At 48.3% G+C, this 14,535-nt stretch overlaps 1 protein-coding gene across 2 annotated transcripts in view; it reads left to right on the plus strand.

The window, feature by feature from the left end:
* Nucleotides 1-248: 248 nt before the first annotated feature.
* frem1b (Fras1 related extracellular matrix 1b) overlaps nucleotides 249-14,535 on the plus strand; it is a 40,583-nt gene continuing 26,296 nt past the window's right edge. The window contains exons 1-14 of one of the 2 annotated variants that reach the window (XM_087836302.1): nucleotides 249-442; nucleotides 3,278-3,622; nucleotides 3,700-3,794; nucleotides 4,468-4,727; nucleotides 5,032-5,228; nucleotides 5,595-5,918; nucleotides 6,599-6,707; nucleotides 6,796-6,927; nucleotides 11,814-12,158; nucleotides 12,596-12,738; nucleotides 12,837-13,033; nucleotides 13,127-13,217; nucleotides 13,354-13,521; nucleotides 13,598-13,806. In XM_087836302.1, the coding sequence (XP_087692428.1) occupies nucleotides 3,404-3,622; nucleotides 3,700-3,794; nucleotides 4,468-4,727; nucleotides 5,032-5,228; nucleotides 5,595-5,918; nucleotides 6,599-6,707; nucleotides 6,796-6,927; nucleotides 11,814-12,158; nucleotides 12,596-12,738; nucleotides 12,837-13,033; nucleotides 13,127-13,217; nucleotides 13,354-13,521; nucleotides 13,598-13,806 (2,489 nt within the window). In that variant the 5' untranslated portion in view covers nucleotides 249-442; nucleotides 3,278-3,403. Of the gene's footprint in view, nucleotides 443-2,007; nucleotides 2,104-3,277; nucleotides 3,623-3,699; nucleotides 3,795-4,467; nucleotides 4,728-5,031; nucleotides 5,229-5,594; nucleotides 5,919-6,598; nucleotides 6,708-6,795; nucleotides 6,928-11,813; nucleotides 12,159-12,595; nucleotides 12,739-12,836; nucleotides 13,034-13,126; nucleotides 13,218-13,353; nucleotides 13,522-13,597; nucleotides 13,807-14,535 lie in introns of those variants that run through there. The other variant, XM_087836303.1, reaches the window with a different exon arrangement.

The raw sequence follows: 14,535 nt of genomic DNA on the forward strand, positions 1-14,535 counted from the left end.
AACGTTTAAAACGTTTACACTGAAGTGTACAGATAACAGATACAGTTCAGTTTGTGGACTCAGATCTGTGAGTGAAATGTTTGGTATTCCTGATGAGGATCAGAGGCGTGTTTGGGACTCGGGGCTCTGATGTGGTTCAGGACTGAGAGCAGAAGGTGGAGCTGAGTCAGGCACAGAGGGGGTAAACAGACGGGGGCAGTAAAACTAAAAGTCCTGGAAACTTCTCAGCACACTTCCTGTCTGCTCTCTCTCTCTGGGTGTAGAACGTCTGTGCTCGCCTTGTTTTCCTTATCTCAGTTTTCCCCCTCTGCTCCCCTCAGATGCCAGATGTGTCAGGGTGACTGACAGCGCGCGGTGGATGTTTGTGTTGTTTGTGTCACAGCATTCCTGTGAGCGTGTGCAGAAGGTGAAGAAGACAAGTATGGAGCTCCTGCAGCTGCAGGTAGGTGCCAGCTCCCTCATCTCCAACCGGCTCGTGCAGATTAAAGGATTTTCCTTCGTTATTCTCTCACCCTTTTCTCCTTTTGGCTTCCTCCTCCTCCTCCTTTAAAAAAAGAAAAACCTCACACAGCGAGTCATTGGGCTTTGCAGGCTCAGGATGAAACTTTGTCAGCTGTGTTGGTGCAGCAGGAAGCAGCGATGCAGACAGACATTCACCTGAAGCGCGACTCAGTTCAGCTCTTTAATGCCTATAAGTGATGACACGTTTTGTTGGCGAAGCTGAGCTGGTGGCAGGAAGTGACAGTACCTTTGTGTCCTTTTATGTAAAAACCCGGCATCCTTACAAAACATGTAAGTCTCTGTACGTCTACTTTTTGGTCATTACTGATTTCTGTGAATGGTGCCGCCGATCAAGCGTTTGGGTTTTTTTCTGCCCACCAAAGAGGTGTTGATGAAAATCACCAGGACTGCGATTAAACATGATTTTGACCAGTAATTTTTAATTTATGCAGGCTTAACATTCCAAATAAGCAACCGTTAACTAAAGTAAGAGAGATACACCCCGTCCAGTACAGTTTAACGTCCAGGTGTCTCTGAGAATGGGATTCGGGCAAATCTAAACACGTCAACTCAGAGAAGATGGAGGATGAGGGTTGAACTGTTCGAACATCAGCCAGACAGCGTCTGAGAGGATCCATCCGTCCATCTGCTGCAGCGTGATTTGGGTCAATTGCGACAAGTACCAATGAGCCGTGTGTAGACTGCTGACCGGTGTCGTGCCAAAAAGTGATTAGCGTTATTTAAATGTGTTTGAACTGTTATAAATAACAATAATAATGGATCCCTCACGAATGATATCCAGTCATCTTGAACCACATTCCTGTCATAAGGTAGAAGCTGCAATCAGTGGCAGTGACTTTTATACATCCTTTATCCTATATCCAGTTAAAAAATCACAGTGGCATTAAAAATGCTCTAAAAGGCTCAAACAAAACAAACATGGCCCAGAGGTCCAGCTCAGGTGAAGCCTAGCAGACAGCTCGCAGGCACAGCCACCTGTGTCCACATCCACCTGTCAGTCAAAGAGGCCACGCCTCTAATAATCCTAATTTAAGCCTTAGTACAATTTAAACAGGTAACTTATAAAAACAGGTTGTTAAACGTGTTCGTTTCTGCTCTAATGTATTACATGGGAGTCTATGGGGACTGACTCACTGCTGATCTGCTGGACGTCAGAGGGACTGCAGTTCGTTGTAGCTTCTGTTTCCTTCCAACCTCAAACTAATGAACCCACGCTCATCTGGCTGGATGGGAAGCGGCACGCCAGCTCTCTGCTTTGTTCCTGAAAACACCCCATCACCTCCTCACCTCCTCCTTCCTTCTCCCCCTCCCCCGGCCCGTCCAGCACCTCTGCGGGGTCATGCAGATTAACCTGTCGTTTCCTGCAGACAGTTTTGGTTGGGAGTGAAATGGAGGGTGAAGCAGTTTCCGGCTGGGAGTGTGGGCAGTGGGGGAAGAAGCTGGGCTGGCCAGCTGCATGCTGGGAGTGTTTTTTTGTTTTTGTCTGAAGGATTTAGAGGACTTTTTATGTGGCAAAGGGGCAGTTGCAGGGATTCAGAGGGAACAGTGGAGGAGGGTTGAAGCTGCTCTGGAGTATCTGCTGTAAGTATTCTGGTCTGCTGGGTTTAGTGTTTGTGTTGGAAGAGCTCAGAGTCAGGATTACATCTGTCTCTGTTGGAGTCAGACATTATTAAATGTGCTTTAGTTTGATCTGTGTTGAGCCGGTTTCATGCAGAAAACTGACCTGTGGAGGACACACAAAGAAAACCACAGAAGAAGAAAGACTCTGTTGTTCTGCAGCAGCTCCCTGCTTCTTTGTGTGCAGTATTTCCTGCAGGAGAGGCTGGAGTCTTCGGTTTCATAGACAGGTGGTGTTCAAAGCGCACCCACAGCACACTGAAGGGCAAACCAAAATGTAAATGCACACCTGTATTTATACCTGCCTGAAATAAGCTCAGGGTCGGCTGACATGTTGTCGGTGCTTCTGTGGCATGTTGTGTCAGATGAAGACACTTTGACAGCTCATTTGCATGACAGCTGCAGTTATTTAAGACTGACAGAGTTTACAGTGTAAACTGTAAATGAGCACAATACAGTATCAGGCAGCGCTCCTGCACACTGTCTGGCTCCGTGCTCCCTTATTGGATATGGTTCATATGATTTCCTCTGTAAATGGTCCAATGTTAGCATTAGTCAACCAGTTCTAAAATATGATTCACTCTGTTCCATCATCCATTATTTTGTTTTTAGGGTCTGGAAATGAGTGTGTACAAATGACTAATACATTAAATTTAACATGAGCTTTTTGAACAGTTAAACTGCAGTAAGTGTATAAAAGCCTATAAATTAGAATAACATCTTTGTCCATCCTCTTCCTCTTGTCCTTATCAGGGTTGTGGGAGGGCTGGAGCTTATCCAAGCTACCGTAGGGCGAGAGGCGGGGTACACCTGGACAGGTCATCAGCCTGTTGCAGGGTTAACACCGAGAGACAACTGGTCACACTCACATTTGGAGCACATTTGAGCACTGACTGCATGTGTTTGGACTGTGGGAGGAAGCTGCAGACATGCAAACACCACACAGTGTTGAATCTTCTGTCTGTTTGATGTCAGACAATAATTCTGACATTATTCAGTTTGTTTCCATTCGGATTTCATATATATATTTATTTTGACGTGTGTGTGTGTGTGTGTGTGTGTGTGTGTGTGTGTGTGTGTGAAATCAGTCAAGTGATGCTGAAATACGATATGAGGTTTTCCTGTTTTCCTCCTTCAGCCCAAAGACGAGGAGTTGAGGACGATGTGGGCGGACTGAGCGGGAACCTCTGAAACCTCGGACAGATTTATTCTCCCTCAGTGTTGCTTCACCTGAACTACTGAAACCGGTGACCCCACCCACAGCATGGCTGCCGTCCTCATGTCCCTGCTGCTGCTCGCTGTGACGGGCGTTTGCCCTCGGACTCTGGTTGTGGTGAACTCTGCCATGGAGGTCAGCAGAGGGCGCTCGGTTTTCATCACGAGGGCGGAGCTTCAGATCAGCGTGGACCCGAGCGCCGACTGTAAGGTGGAGGTGGTGATGAACGAGCCCGTGACTCAGAGGGTCGGGAGGCTGAGCCCACAGGTGAGGGTGGAACAGGTTGGTGCCGTATGGCAGCCGCTCAGAGGAGTTACAGGTGCTCTGCTCTGTGCACTCTGCAGGTGTTTGACTGCAGCTTCCTGGAGGACGAGGTGAAGTATGTCCACGACGGCAACCCTCTGCTGGACGAGGATGTGGTGATGCTCAGAGTCTACAGGTCAGTCAGCAGCATCCACAGGTCTGCAACATGTCTTCTAACATGTCTTTCTAATCTGAGGTGCTCTGACCCATGAGGGTCAGCTGGAAATGGCTGCAGTGCTCGGGGGGTCAGGGTGTTAGGGGCTTGTTCAGTGAGAGGACGGTGGAGCAGGATTGGTGGGTGATGACCGAAAGAATGAGATGGAGGATCCAAGCAGCAGAAATGACTCCTCTGAGGGCTGAGGCGAGGAGGTCAGAGTAGAAACACTGAAGGGAGGGAGTTTCAACCTGTGATCGGACATTCCTGGACTCTCCTAGGTGGAAAGTTTGAGGCCCATCTGGGACACACAGCAGATAAGATTTCAGGTGCTAGTCCAGTCCTGGAGGCACAGACATGGTCTGTTAGCTGATCCTGCAAACAGTAACAACAACCCCTCTGAGCCCAAGGAAAACGGCCCCGACCCCCCTCAACACTCACGACACAGCTTAGAATGCTGGGAGCTGCCCCTCAGCAGGCTTCCTGAAGGTTGTCATTCATTTTAGAATAATGAGAAAAACAATTTCTGCAGGTTAGATTTATGGAGCGTTTACAGACGTGGCTTAAACATTAATTCAAACTTGGATGTACATGTGATGACCTCGTGGGCCAGTGTGGAGCTCTGTTTAACACGACATGTGGTGTCTGTGTGGAGGTTCACGTCCTCGGACACGCAGGTGGAGACGGTGATCCTGAGGGTCCGGGTGGTAGACTCGGGTGAGGGCGTGGTGGCACTCGGCAGCGCTCCGCTTGTCGTTCCCCAGTTCTACGGTTTATCCAACGCCATCAACGGCTCGGTGCTGAATATCAGGGCCGCACCTGACCTTGTCTGCACCGTCAGGCTGTTGACCGCAGACACCAGCGTCCCCGCTGCGGGTCGGCTGGTGAGGGAGGAAGACTCCACGCAGAGGAAGGGTACCAAACTCATAAGATGTTTTTAATTTGCTTTGTTTTATTGTGTCATCACAGTTTATAAAATATCATTTAACCTTTTAAGTTGAATAAATTAAACTTTATTTACAATGTGGAGCACAAATAAAGCAAAAGCTATAAAAAATATCAAAACTTAAAAATAACTGAGAGAAATGCTTAAATATAAAATACACATTAGTATAAATATAAACTGAAATGCAGGCTGCTTGTGGTTTATCTGTTTGTGTGTGTCTGGTGTTTTCCACTCACCGACTGGTCTAAAACCCTCGGCTCTCCTCTCTGATAGGTCGACAGGCGACGCTCTGCCCGGGAAACAGTCCGTGTCTTCACGACACCACCGAGGTCCGCTTCCTCAAAACCAGCTGCCATGAATTCCTGAGCTCTGGCCTCAAGTACCAGCACCTCAGCCCGCCGTCCCCGGAGATCGACTACGTCCCCGTCCGGGTGGAGCTGAGAGAGCAGGCGAGCAGAGCACTGCTGGAGGTACAGGAAAGACCGATGAGCTCACAGCTCAGACAGCAGCGTGGAAACAAAGAGAGCAGAAATGAGGCTCAGACTTGCTTTAAAGGAAGAAAGTTTGTAAAGTGCAGATTCTGCTGTTTGCAGGTGAGATGTTGGCAGTGAGAAGGTGACATCCCGCCTTCTCAGCTCGGCGATGAGGACGGATGTGCAGGCGGAGGTTGTGCGGGGTTTCGAAGCCTCCAGCATTCCTTTAAAGCATTTCTGTCTCATCGTTAGCACGTGAGCGGTGGCATAACACCTCTCACGGGTGTAACAGCAGAAGTTGTGGCGCCATGTGTTGATCTCTGCGTGGTGTGTTAAACTTTACCTGTCCTCCTCCTCCCACAGTCACAGGCTGTGTGGCTGCCGGTTTTGATCCACGGGGCCATGCAGAACCAGCCCCCGCAGGCTACCTTCATGGCCTCTTTCATCCTGGAGGTGGACCAGTTCATCCTCACCCCGCTCACCACTGCCACGCTGGACGCCAAGGACCACGAGACTCCGCAGGAGAAGCTGGTCTTCAACGTGACCGTCCCACCCGCCGAGGGCTACATCACACACCTGGACGACCACACCAAGCCCATCCGGTCCTTCACATGGCTGGACCTTCACGAGATGAAAGTGGCCTACCAGCCATCCAACAGCAGCCGGGGGCGCCGCAGGAACTATGAGGTACTGAAGACGTGACAGGGCTCCAAAGGTTCTTCCAGTTTCTGTAGAAAAGTTGGAATGTTAGAAGCACCAACACTGGGAATTTTGGAGAAACCAGCTTTTTTTTAGGGCAGTGTGGCAGATATCTGAGCTTTTATTCTAGGAATCAAACCTAACGTTGTAGCTGCTAATGCCGCTTCAACTTCTACAGCATAACAGCACACCAAAGCTAACCATAGCTAACCCACCCCACACCGATGTTTCAGAGGGTCTGAACCGGGGCTCCAGATCTGAGTGTTCGTGTTCTGTTCCCTTCAAAAATGTCTATGTCAAAAAAAGGAGACATGGAGGTTTAGGAGACGCTTTACCTTCAAGTCAGCTGTACAAAAACAGCAGCAGGAGAGAGAGTGAGATACAATCACACAGGGTCAAAGTCACTGCTGGCCTGCTTGGGCTGGAATGGCTAAAGAAATATATATTACAAAATTATTTTGACCCAGAAGGAATCGCAACTAGAAGATGATCCTGGTGTCAAATGTAGGTGATGAGCCCTGAAAGTGTACCCAGAATGCACTCTGTGAAGTTTCAGATGGAACTTGTCTGCGTCACAGGCATGAAGCTGTAAATAGGTCACACATACATTGTTTTACACGCTTAATAATGTCATTTCCTGTCATTGCGTTCCCTTTTTATATGCTTAGGTGGAGTTTCAGGTGATAGACGGCTCCTATCTGACCAGCCCACCCATCGTGGTCCACGTCTCCATCAGGACATCGGAAACAAATGCTCCGAGAGTCTCCTGGAACGTGGGTACGTTTGCGTCCATCTCTGTGGCGTGAAAAATGTCTCATGGCATTTTACTCGTTGAGGTAACATGTGAACATGTGTGCCATCTCAGGTCTAGACCTGTTGGAGGGTCAGTCCCGACCAATCACCTGGGAGCAGCTGCAGATAGTCGACAGCGACAACATTGACGCCGTTTACCTGGTGGCCGTGGACGGACCCGTGCACGGGCGGCTCAGTGTCAGAGGTGAGGGGTCAAAGGTCGGCAGGGTTGGGTCTAAGGTGGTAAATGCTCCATCGAACATCAAACAAAGTGAAGAAAAATCTTCTCCTCAGTTTTCTTTCTTCTCTTTCAGACTAATCAAGTTTTTCAGTTTTAGTTGCTACCAAAACTTTGATGTGCCACAAAATTGAAACTGTAGGTGAGACTTTTGTACATGAAGCTTCTGCTTTCTGTGTAGTCTGAGTTCTTTTGACCGATCAGATCTGAGCAGATGAAAGAAAACATGGTGAGGTGCTACGTTTATTAAAATATTAAAAATCGTTTTAATGTTAGTTTTTAATCCTTGAGTCATGGCCAGAGGTGGGTAGAGGAGCCAAAAATGGTACTCAAGTAATAGTAACACTCCCTCAACATAGTTTTACTCAAGTAAAAGTAAAAAGTAGCCGTCCAAGAAATTACTCAAGAGTAAAAAAGTATATAGCCTATTTGAGTACTGAGTACATGATCATAACATCCGATTTATGTTTGAAAATGAGATAATCAGACAGACAGAAGTATAAAGTTTAGTCCAAAATTTGGTATTTGAAACAAAAATAAATAACATGATTACAAAATAATACATCTAAGCACTTTTCCAAATTAATATTATTTCAATATAAAACATACGCGGGTGTGTGTGTGTGTGTGTGTGTGTGTGTGTGTGTGTGTGTAAGAAAAGGGTAAAGTACTTCCAGTGACAATATATGGTGTTACTTTACTTCATCTCTAAATGGCACAACAGGCAGAATAACATTAAAACAACAAACCTTTTGTACAAACAAGAATCACTTTGACATAAACTGCAAGTTTGTGTCTGTGTCTCATGCATTTTTGGTTAAAACGTGCTTGTAATTCATTCACTGAAGTTACTCACACTGAGTCGATTAGCTGGAAATTTTTCTCAAGTTAGAGTAGTGATACTTCATAATAATAGTATTACTCAAGTAAAAAGTACAGTAACCAAAAAGTCATTCAAGTAAATGTAACTGAATAAATATAATTACTAGTTACTACCCACCTCTGGCTGTGACAAAATATTTTTTTAAACACCTTAAAATTTTAATTATATATTTATGATAATTTTTATTAAAATTATATATTTTTATTTTTATTTATTTACATCGAATAAAAACAAAACAAAACAAGTTTCAAGGATTTATTTTCCATTTTAAAATTAATGATTTATTTATTTGCGCTTCATTTACTTTTTATCTTCTCTATTTTGAGTTTAAATCTTATTATATATAAATTATGATCCATGGGTATTTATGTTACGTCTGTTAGAAACCATCATCAAGACCAACGATAAACACAGAACAGACAGAAAGTATAGAAGATGTCGTTGACGGGTTTCGGGAAGCCCCTCGGCAACGCCGCCTTGCCTTGTCCCTCCGTCTTCGACTCCCTCGCTGGTATGCTGCTCGGTCGCCCGGGACTTCTGCAAACCGGCGTCTGGCCTTTTCCGCCCTTTTAGCTCCATGTGCTGCGCGTCCATCAGGGACCGCCGTGTGGCAGGGGAAGCATATGTCTCACGGTCCTGCATGTGTTTCCTAATCAGGTGTAAAATGGGGCCAGGGCCACTTCGCCAGGGGCCGCCGCTGCCCGCCTCTCCGTCCACTTCCGTCCCTTCCAGCCCGCCGCTCGGCGAGGTCGCCTCTTTGTCTGAACGGCATCGGGACGGAGCAGATTGGAGCGACTTCTGCCATTTCATGGCGCCGTGCACAGGGAGCAGATGCACTGTCCCCAAACAGGTTTTCATGCTACCAGCTCGGAGGGGGAGGAGGTGGCGGGCGCCCCGAGGGCTTCAGGCGGGCGGGAGTTAACCTTTCATGGCTGCTTTTGTGCTCGCCTCATCCTCCGCTCGTTTGTGAGGTTTAATCAGTGATTCAAGCTGCAGTCCTCACCTGAGCTGCTGTGACATCACGCCATCACGCCACAACATTTCTGCTCTTTTTTTTTTCATGTCCTTGCAAAAGTTTCATTTTTATTTCCTGAACATGATTTTTCATCAGCGTGCTGCCGTATCCACTGACTTACATCCATAAACAGGAATTAAAAAAGGTGGAGGCAAAAATAATTTGGTATAATTACATCATCATTTTTTGTCCCAGCTGTCAAAGTTCACAGAAATAAATGAAACCATGGAAACAAAAATAATGAGTTTATGAATTCCAATAAATGAATTATTACTAACATAAACACATTTAATCAGACTGAAATGAATCGGATCGTCACTGCCGCAAAAACAACAGGAGAGAAGATTTTAAATGATTAACCACTTTTATATATTTTTTTTATTTATTCTTCAGCTCCTCTAAGTTTGTACCTTTTTAAGATTTTGGTTTTGTCCTACTTTTTACTTTATTGATCGAGATGTGTGTTTTTGTTTTTATTGGTTGTTTAATTTTCAGCAGAGGAGCTTTCACTGTGTTTGGGACAAAAACTCGTGTTGTGTAAGCTGATGCAGAAAATGATCCACAAAAATTCTCCATCCAACATGTGACGTTCAGACCTCTGTTCTGAGGAAGCCTCCTACCACGTGTTCACACTCAGATCGGGCAGCAGTTTCCTCAGATATACAGATCGGGGTCACACAGAAAAGCTACAGTGAGGTCAGGCTGATGATTTCATCATGGAAAAAGCTTGCTCACTGTACCTCTGTCAGGCTTCAAACCACAAACTTCACAACAGCGAGAACTCGTGCTTGCTTCGTTGACGGAGTCGCAGCTGCTCCTCATGCCTGCATCCTCAAAGCGCAGAAACCTGCAGAGGGAAGAACGTCTCTAACACGCTTCAAAATAAGTTGGATGCTTGTTGAAACTTTGGTCCCACCAGGCAGCTTCCTCCTCCTCCTGCAGCACCTGCTCCTGCATCATTTCATCCCGTCGGTTTGGGCTGAAGTTTGGCACCGCGTCCGTGCAGGAAGCTGCGGTGGAGCTGCGTCTCTGAGGACGCCGGTGACCCTCGGTGCTGCGACTGGAGGGCGGCGGCTGCAGCGTGGGGACGGGCTCGCTCCAACGCCTTCAGCCAAATGGATGGCTGCCTGTCCCTAACAAACACACACTCTCGCACACACATATACACAGGCGTGCCGTTTCTCCCTTCGTGGGCCGGCTGCCCAACGCCACCTTTGGGCCCAATTACCAAGTTGTTTCCATCACTTGGACCGCGAGCCGGTTCCCCTCGGTAAAGTTGCTAATGAGGTTCGGGCTTGCGACCGCTCGTCTCTCAATCTGTCTGCTGACCTTGCCCTTCTGTCTCTCTGGCACTCGCAGGGAGACAGGAAGCCCCCGTCCTGGCAGCCGGGCAGCCGCCGGGAAGGACGCCATGTTGTAGCCCACCGGTTTTCGCAGCGCAGACCGAGCCAGCGCCTCGCTGTGCCTCCAGGCGCCAACACAAACTTGTTATTTCCAAGTGACAATGGGAGGAAAGCAGCGCACGTGTTGGAGACGGTAATTGAATCAAAGTGCGAAGCTTTGGCTGGAAACCGGCCACCGACAACACGTGTCCTCCGGTAGGCCACGGTCACGTGACGCTGGGCCATCAGCATGTTGTAGAGCGCGAGGAGGGCCAGCCAGCGGCAGAGAGCTGGCAGATGGACGCGGCCGACGTTTCATTAATGTAGGACACCGAAGTTTTTCATGTTCGGCTCGACGAGAGACAAACAGCATCCCGCCGCTCTGTGACAGAAGCAGACGCTTGACGTTTTTTTTGTTTTTGTTTTTTTTGTTTCACTGTGGGTTGCCACATTTGTAGACGGGGAAAAAGGTTTGAAGGAAAAAAAAACCTTTATAAAGAATAATTTAAACATGAACCATAAACCAACCACAGTTTCCTTAACTAACTTGTCTCATTCTGCCCCGACTCCTCCCCTCTTGACGTTCATCCCGAGTACGACACGATGCCCTCCTGACGCGTCACTCCGTGGAAACATTCAATCTGTTTCAGTTTATAAGTCAGCATGAAGATTTATTGTGAAACCGGGCTGCAGCGGGAAGATCCCATAAAAAATAAATCAATAATCAGTCTTTATGGAGGCTATTTACTCTTTAAAAAGACGACGCTTGTGAAGACAATAAATAATAGCAATGTAACAATAAATGGTGAAGGGTCAGAAATATGTGCAGTGTTTAAAACAGAGTTTACAGCATCGTTCTGTTTTCTGAATTATAAGTCAGGTTAAAGAGGGAGTGCTTTCATCTTTATTCAGTCCAAACAGTACTGCAAAAACTTCTTTCAGCATTAAAAAAAAATCCTGCCAGTAGTTCGTGAAGAGGCACAGAGAGCGAGTGACTTCGGTGCATTTGTGCTGTCGCTGAGGTGAAGCCTGCAGCAGATGATTTTCTGTCTTTCTTTTGACTGATGTCGTTGTGAATCTGCCCCCAGCTGATTAACACAGTCGTCATCACAGTCAGAGTTTTGTTTAAATGTAGAAATGAGGTTTTGTCTCATTAAATATAAGATCTGAACGCGACCCCAGTCAGACAGGCAAGAGTCTGCAGTGAGCGTGAAGAATAAAGTTACTGACTGAAGTTCCTCCTCAGTGAGACTGAAGGTCCAGTTTGAGAGGATCACAGATTATTTATGATCAGGTAAAAACATCCTTTTAGCTGCCAGTCAGATGCTTTGAGTGGCTGGAAGGAGGCCGCCGACCTTTCAGTCTCTAATGTCTGAAATCGCTCTGAACCTGCTGGCTGGAATCGAAGGTGTTTTGATCTGTCAGGCTTCTCAGAGGTGAGGATCTGAGGCTTTTTTATTTTAGAAAACGGACGTCTGAAGCTGTGGGAACAGTGAGGACTCACTGTTGTTTAGTGGAAAAGAATCAAAGATCTTTCTCTTTGAGTCATGTGACTTTTGCGTTGTGTTTCCAGGCGGGAAGGCGTTTATGTTCCGCGTGCGGGACCTGAAGGAGGGCACAGTTGTCTACCACCACTCCGACAGCGACTCCACCCGCGACCACGTCGTCTTCCGCATCAGCGACGGTCGTCACAGCGTCCGCCACAAGTTCCCCATCAACATCCTCCCGAAGGACGACTCTCCACCCTTCCTCATCAACAACGTGGCGGTGGAGGTGCAGGAGGGTGGGGCCGTGCGGCTCGAGGAGTTCATGCTGCTGGCCTCCGACCTCGACTCCAGCGACGACTACATCCTTTATCAGATAGTCTCCGCCCCCCGGGCCGGGCACCTGGTCAGGAGGACATCTGCCCATGAGACAGGTGAGGGCGAGTATTTAGACGTAATAATTAGAGAGGCAATGTGGGCGTGTCTAACGCTGGGACTCTCCCACCCAGAAGAATCAGCCAATCCAAACTCACTCTGATAGGTCAGCTGATTATCAGCTGATACTGACCTCAATGACCAGAATCACCTCTGTGGTAAATAAATGTTTGTGATACTCCATTTGTGTTGAATTTAATGGTTTTGAAGGGTAAAGGTAAATGTTCACCACAGTCACATGACTTGGGGTCACACCCCTGAGCTCCTGGGGGACGCTCAGCTTTACTCACTGAACCACAAACACATTCAGAAATAATCTACAAGGGGGTGAAAACGCTGATTTCTGGGTGAGAGGGCTCAGTCCTGCAGCTCTCTGCTGTAAACCATCATATTCCTGCACTGCTGGTCTCTGAGCTCTTCTGTGCTCTCCCTGCAGGGTCACGGGTGGCCAGCTTCCTGCAGAGGGACCTGATCCAGGGTCAGATCTTCTACCAGCACTCGGGAGACGAGCAGTTTGAGGACGCCTTCGACTTCACGCTGTCTGACAGCCACCGGCCGCCCAACCTGTCGCAGACATACGTGAGTCAGCTCTGGTCTGAGCGAGTGACAAGTCTGAATGTCGCTTTGAGACCTCCTCTTCCCCTCACCTCTTCCTTCCTCTTCCTCCCTGTGTGTAGACGGTGGTGGTGCACGTGTTCCCAGTGGAGGACCAGGTGCCAGTCGAAGTTCCCGGCAGCGTCCGCTCGCTGACAGTGAAGGAGACGGAGGTGGTTTACATCACCCAGGCTCACCTTCACTTCACAGACCGAGAGCACCCAGATGCTGACCTCACCTATGTCATTACACAGCCCTGCTTCAGCTCGCTACATCCTGGGTGAGGACCCGGCTGCCAGCTTAGCTCTGACAGAGGAGGAAGAGCAGACCCTGTGACTGAGAAACTAACTATCGTGTTTGTATTCGTTTTCAGCCTGATGGATGCAGGACGTCTGTTCTACACCGACAGCACCAACGCCATGAAGAAGGACCACACAGCGCCCGTGCTGAAGTCCTTCACTCAGGTGTGCAACACCTGCTTGGTTCAAATACATATGAAGGAGTCGCTGCTGGGGGGGGGGGGGGGAGTGGCGTGGCTGGCGAGGTTGGCATGGGTCGTGCTTTTGCAGGTTAAGATGTAAATTTCTTGTTTTCTCCTAGCATGCTGTGAACCACATGAAGGTGGCCTTCATGCCGCCGGTCGAGGACATCGGGCCCGAGTCGCTCTTCGTCCAGTTCATCTTCTCAGTCAGCGATCACCACGGCGACACCGTCTCCGGCCTCATCTTCAACATCACGGTTACCCCTGTCGATGACCAGGTGCCAGAGGTCAGAGGTCAAACGGGCAGAGCCTCTGGTTTGACTGTGCTGTGGATGTCGTGCTGAATCTCTCTGTGCTCCTCAGGCTTTCACCAACCTGCTGCGGGTAGAGGAGGGCGGCGCGGCCTTCGTGACGGAGGAGCACCTCCTGGTCCGGGACCGGGACAGTCGAGAGGAGGCGCTGAGGGTGGAGGTTCGGAGCACGGCTCGTCACGGCCGGCTGGAGCTGCGGGGCCGAGCGCTGCAGCAGGGAGGCGGGTTTACCCTGCAGGAACTGAGAGGGCTGGGCGTCAGGTGAGACCCGGGTCAGGTGGTTCTGGACGTGCCGTGGTGATCTGAGCTCAGCGATCACTCGGAGAGCTCTCTGGTTTTATCCGCTGCTTCAGCAGATGGGTGTGTTTTCACTGGTGATGTAACGCCAGAGGATTCGGTTTCAGAGGTTCCAAAGTTTTCAGGTGATCATGAAGCCGCTCACCGCGCTGTGGTCGACTGTTTGCAGTCAGTCTTGGTTTCTTAGAGCAGAAAGCACGGAGCGGATTTACTGCCAGCTTTTCTACTCCTCACTTCCTGTCATGTACCTCCTGTTCCAGTGGTGGGCGTTCACATTAAACATGTTTCTAATAACGAGCTCAGAGTGTGCAGGTAGGTCACCTTTAAAGTGTTTCACCTGCACCTCTGTTTTAAACGTCCACTGAACGTTTAGATAAACCAATTATTGTTCCTGTTTTTTTGTTGCTTTTGCTCGTCTCACATTCATTTGTAGGTGATGTATGGTTTCTTGTTCCAGCACACACGAGTGATGCTGCTGTTTTTGCTGTTGTCGTGTTCTTCTGAAACCTCACCCTGCAAAGAGCGCCAGTCACGTAAAATCCAACCAGCCGGTGGCTGTAACCGTGTGGTGTTCAGGGACCCCGGGTCACTCACCAACCAGCAGTTTGTGTTCTTAAAGTTCACGAAAATCAGAAAGTTTCTTCTTTTTTTGAATGTTTAAGGCATCCATCATTTTTTCAGTTGTTCTTAGGT

Source organism: Neolamprologus brichardi, chromosome 23 (genome assembly GCF_056152115.1).
Source record: "Neolamprologus brichardi isolate AB-2024 chromosome 23, ASM5615211v1, whole genome shotgun sequence".
NCBI lineage: Eukaryota > Metazoa > Chordata > Actinopteri > Cichliformes > Cichlidae > Neolamprologus > Neolamprologus brichardi.